General features: G+C 42.9%; 1 protein-coding gene across 1 annotated transcript; it reads left to right on the top strand.

The window, feature by feature from the left end:
• The first annotated feature begins 327 nt into the window (after window positions 1–327).
• Window positions 328–5,405, top strand: PRMT6 (protein arginine methyltransferase 6). The gene is made up of 2 exons (XM_023585430.3): window positions 328–1,583; window positions 3,828–5,405. Exon 1 carries the CDS (start codon window positions 362–364, stop codon window positions 1,487–1,489), a length of 1,128 nt encoding a protein of 375 aa, XP_023441198.1. The 5' UTR covers window positions 328–361; the 3' UTR covers window positions 1,490–1,583; window positions 3,828–5,405.
• The last annotated feature ends 291 nt before the right edge of the window (window positions 5,406–5,696 follow it).

The raw sequence follows: 5,696 nt of genomic DNA, 5'->3' as shown, positions 1-5,696 counted from the left end.
TGTCACCTTTAAAATTCGGTGGAATAAAGGAATAAACTGATCAGGCAAGACAAAAGACAGATTTTTTTGCCTAAGTGGGCGTGTCCATTTCAGCAAGGGCGTGAAAGCAGAAGAGAACTGCCGAGCGAAGTTAAGGAAAAAGAACTGATAGAACCCCAGAATGTGGGTTGGGTGGGTGGGAAAGGGATTCTAGTACATCAAAAGACCTGAGGAATGTTGTAGGCGTCTGGCAAGAGCCTGCCCCGCCACCCCGCAGTAAGCGGGAAGCGCGCGGGAGCACTACAAGTCCCAGAAGTCCCCGCTTCCTGGAACCCGCCTGCCGCCGCGCAAAGCCCGCTGGGAGCCGGCCGCAGCGGCCAAGATGTCGCTGCCCCAGAAAAGAAAGCTTGAGTCTGGGGGCGGCGGCGAAGAAGGGGAGGGCACTGAAGAGAAAGATGGCGGAGAACTGGAGGCAGCCCCTCCGCGACCTCGCAGGACTAAGCGGGAGCGGGACCAGCTGTACTACGAGTGCTACTCGGACGTCTCCGTCCACGAGGAAATGATCGCCGACCGCGTCCGCACCGACGCCTACCGCCTGGGCATCCTGCGGAACTGGGCAGCGCTGCGGGGCAAGACGGTGCTGGACGTGGGCGCGGGCACGGGCATTCTGAGCATCTTCTGTGCGCAGGCCGGAGCCCGGCGCGTGTACGCGGTGGAGGCCAGCGCCATCTGGCAACAGGCCCGGGACGTGGTGCGGCTCAACGGGCTGGAGGAGCGGGTGCACGTTCTCCCGGGGCCCGTGGAGACGGTGGAGTTGCCTGAGAAGGTGGACGTCATCGTGAGCGAGTGGATGGGCTATGGCCTCCTGCACGAGTCCATGCTGAGCTCCGTGCTCCACGCGCGGACCAAATGGCTGAAGGAGGGCGGCCTAGTGCTGCCAGCTTCTGCCGAGCTCTTCGTGGCGCCCATCAGCGACCAGATGCTGGAGTGGCGCCTGGGCTTCTGGAGCCAGGTGAAGCAGCACTACGGGGTGGACATGAGCTGCCTGGAGAGCTTCGCCACGCGCTGCCTCATGGGCCACTCGGAGATCGTGGTGCAGGGCCTGTCCGGCGAGGACGTGCTGGCCCGGCCGCAGAGCTTTGCTCGGCTGGAGCTGGCTCGCTCAGGCTTAGAGCAAGAGCTGGAGGCCGGGGTGGGCGGGCGCTTCCGCTGCAGCTGCTATGGCTCTGCGCCCATGCATGGCTTCGCCATCTGGTTCCAGGTGACCTTCCCCGGAGGGGACTCGGAGAAACCCCTGGTGCTGTCCACCTCGCCTTTTCACCCGGCCACTCACTGGAAGCAGGCGCTCCTCTACTTGAACGAGCCGGTGCAAGTGGAACAAGACACGGATATTTCCGGAGAGATAACGCTGCTGCCCTCCCGGGACAACCCCCGGCACCTGCGCGCGCTGCTGCGCTACAAAGTGGGGGACCAGGAGGAAAAGACCAAAGACTTTGCCATGGAGGACTAAGCCCTGCCTTTTTTCCCTGCTACCTCCCAAGGCCCCTTGGCCTGCGTGGAAGAAGTGTAGGGGTGTCCCCAAGGAAGAGAGATCCCACGTGCAAGTAGGAGGCAATAATATCTCGGCTGCCTTTTGCCTCACGGTTTCTGGGGAGGGAGAGTGACTTCAGTCTCTATTTGAGGAGATTTCTTCTGGCGATTTTTATTTAAAAAGTGATGATCCTCCCCAACAACAAATACAGTGTGCTTATTAGGCTGTTAAGCCTCAAAAGAATGTGACCAAGCACTTTTATTTCTATTTCTTGTTCCACAGAAAAACAAAAAAAGCCACCACGGGGTAAAAAGTCTATTTGTGAATATTCCATTCATGTCCCAGACACCCCTCACAGCTTATCTAAGTATGAATCCAGGGAGAAGGGTAAAAGGATTCAGTTATACTCCATAAATTTCCAATATGTCTTAATGTCTCTCAAGAGCCATATATTCTCAACCTCTGAACTCCCTCACTCCTCAGATGCCTGTGGGCTGTATACACTTCCGCCTACATAATTTTTTAAATAAACTTTAAGAGTGGTAATGAGGGGAGGGAAATGAGAGGGCGGTTTAAATACTCCTGTTGGCATTACCCTTTATTACTTCCATAGGGTGCTAAAGTTGATGAACACATTAATCCATTATCCATTAAATAGAATGGACTTGATAAGTAATTAATTATACAGCATACCTAAAAAATCTAGAAGGTACATTTAGGAGAAAGACCTGAAAGGCAGTGAAGTTGTATACCTTTTTATTGTTTTTACTGTTAAGATTTAACCAAGGAAATGTTTTGTATATGTTCCGTAATAAACTTTTGCCCAATTCTTTTGAAATAGGCTGATAAAGGAAATTTCTGGTCCTGACCCAAGTGCTTACTCATCACTATGGGTAAATTATTTAAATTCCCTAAACTTTAGAAAATATTTTCTCAGAAGAGTGCACTCATTGTCATTAAAACTCTCTCATTTAGAGGGATCATGTGACTTGGCCTACTTACATCTAGTGAAAATACAGTTCCATTTTTAGTTGTTTTTTTTTTCTTTTTAGCTCAGCCAAATGTGCAAGTTGTGAATTTAGGAAAATCACTTGTAATGAAGTGTGAGTCATGTTATCAAATTTATTTCACTGATGTTTCCCTTCTTATCCCTGTGGCAATAAAACACTGGCATTCTCACTATTTTTACATATGAAGAAGTCTTGTGTACTATCTTTGAGTTATAATGCTTTTGCCTTTTTAATATTGTCGGTTCAAAAGAAAAGTGTTACGACTTACCCTTCAGAATATAGCTTCTGGGTAATTCAAGCTATGCTTAATTCATGGAAAACTGGTCATCTGAAGTAATGAAGTACAATACTTTAATTACTGTAACTGAGTTTTCTACTCCTTTATTCTTTGTATATTAAAGTACTTATGAATTATTTTGCTAAAATTTGGTGTATGTTTAACAGGAGATCTACCATTATGAAGGGAAACACATGTACAAAAATCATTAGCTGCACAAGATCATTGAATAGCAGTACAGTTAGAATTGTCAGCATTTTGTGTAAAGATTGTTGACAGATTATGTAAATGGTACAGCAATAGAAAGCCAGACTTGATTTAAACTAGAGTTTAAAAATAGCTCCTTATTTTAGGGTCAACTATATTTTAAGTTGAACATTTATTTATTTATAGTTTTAGAGTAAGATTTTGAGTACTTATTCAGTGTTTTTGTTTTTATTTTAGTTTTTTAAAACTTGGTGTAACAGTACATTTGCTATATGGGCAATAAACAGATTCTTCCAATCTGTTCTTCATATATTTTATAAATATGAGTATTAAAGGGTTCTCATCACAAGTGTACAAAGGGGTCCCAATTAAAACTTTGGGTAACTATAAATGGTATTTTATAATTAAGCAAAGTGAGCTCCAAAATTCTTATTTTTACTCTTTCTAAAAAGAAAAATGAATTATAAAAATTCAACCCCTAAAGCAATTAGTCAAGAGACTGTGTTGCCTAGTGATTAAAAGCTTGGACTCTGGAGTCAGATAGCCCATGCTGGATCCTTGGCTCCACCACACTGTGACTTGTGACCCCAACATAATTAACCTTTTTTTTTCGCTTCAATGATTTTAGGCAAAATAAGGTTAACAATATACCGACTCCTTCGAGATGTGAGGATGCCATGAGTTAATACATATAAGGACATTGTGCCTGGTACATAATAAGAGCTAGATAACTCCTAGCTGCTATAATTACAGAAAAGGCACATGCATACTTGAAACAGCTGGACACATACAAAATGTTCAACATTTTGATTTTTTTTTACAGGTATGATCTGAGAGTATCAGCATGGCTGCAGATGAGGAGTACGGGATGCCAGATGATCCAAAGTAAGCCCAAGACCTTTGACCAACTTCCAGGCACCATCCAATCTGCTTATGTCGACTGGTACGGATAACCTGGGGCGAGGTCTACCAGCCCAAAGGAGAGGAAACCAAGTTCTACCTATTTCTCTTTAACAGTTTACAATTATTTAGCACTGTGAAATTTTCCAAATATTTTTATTAATCCATTGGACCAATGGACATTTTGTTGAGTATATGCATTATAACAGTCACTGTGATAAACAATTAGGATACACACCAGTCACACATAGTTTTTGTCTCCAAATAGATTTGTTCATAAGATAGATAAACAACAATGAACTAAAAACTGGAATGGTCCGGTTGGTAGAAAGGGCAGGTAATTATGTTCCCTTTACATAAGTGGAAAGAGAGTTACACAGATGTAGAGGGATTTGCCTAAGGTTACATAGCTAAGTCTTGACAGTCGAATATTAAATACAAGTCTTTCAATTCCTAGCCGCCTATAAAATGTCATTTGTTCATTACATTAACCAGCATGCTTTAATGTGAAAATAAGCAAATACCTCGAGAATGGGAGCCAACGGTTTCTACAGTTAATGCATGAAGAAAAGAGGGAAGAGTCCTTTAGCCTAAGGAAATTTCACATTCAATATGTAGGATTTTAAGATTGACAAATCCTAGGCCCTCGATCGAATCACCTACTATACACATTTCCATAACAGACCGAGCTCATCAAATATGGCAGTCTTTCTGAGGCCTTGGGGTCCTCTGAGAATCTCGGAATCCTCAACACAGTAGCAGCAAAAGTAGATGAACTCTGCCATTCTGACTATAGGTACTTGGTTCAGTAGAACAGAGAGGCATCCAGTGAGGCTAGAAAGGACACTGAAAATGGACACAAGGAGTTCAAAGGCTCCTCAAGTGAACAAACTTGCCTAACATTTTGCTTCATGCTTCAGAGTACCCAATGCTAAGTAGATGTGGATCTTAGGAAGCACTTGCAGTCAGTAAGTACCCCCTTCTCCCAGACATGCAGCTTTTTATTCATTTATTCATCATTTAATGATTGAATAAGCACCAACTATGTAACAATTACATTCTACGATAAATAAGCAATTCCTACCCTGAAAGAATAAAATTATAGTAGAAAGAATAAGATTGCCTACATCAATAATTTGCATACATTCTTTTGCCCAAGAAGATGTCATTCTAGCTAAATCTTACCTCTTGAAGCAGGATTGAGAAGTCCTCATGAATTCTGTCTTTAAAACTTCTCCCAAGTACAGAAATCTTTATCATTATATAGCTTATGAGATCCTCAAAGAAAAATTATTCTCTATATTAGTTGCAAATATATCTTCTAAATAACTGATTTATTTCAGGAAGTGGACATAGTATATTGTATAGACGACCCTTTTAACAGTGGCTACTACAAAGCCTCACTTGGGCTTTTTAAATAGCTTTGTATTTCCTTACTCCAATGTGCTTTTTTTTCCTTTAACCTGCCTCTCACTTAAAATAAATATTAAATGTTTCATTGGAATTGATATGTTCTTGTTCTCTTCTAAACCTTTTTGGCATTGAAATATTTTCCTACTTTCTGTAATAACTGCAGAAGCTTGGGAGGTGAGAAGACTACAGAAGGGGTCACACAACTGTGAAATGTGCCCCTTTATTTCCTACAAAATTTGCAATACTAAATTGTTCCTTCCCATCCTTTCAGTCAACCTGACAGCATTTTACATTATAAAGAATCAAGATTTCTGAATATGTGAAAAACTCTGAGACATGTAGACAATCTTGAAGAAATCTTGAATGACCTGAAGCTCCT

Source organism: Dasypus novemcinctus, chromosome 9, assembly GCF_030445035.2.
Source record: "Dasypus novemcinctus isolate mDasNov1 chromosome 9, mDasNov1.1.hap2, whole genome shotgun sequence".
NCBI lineage: Eukaryota > Metazoa > Chordata > Mammalia > Cingulata > Dasypodidae > Dasypus > Dasypus novemcinctus.
Note: the sequence above shows the minus strand (reverse complement) of the source record. Positions and strands in the feature narration are given on the sequence as shown.

What these genes read in the sequence shown, in the direction of transcription:
- PRMT6 (XM_023585430.3), top strand. Translation starts at nt 362, where the DNA reads ATGTCGCTGCCCCAGAAAAGAAAGCTTGAGTCTGGGGGCGGCGGCGAA.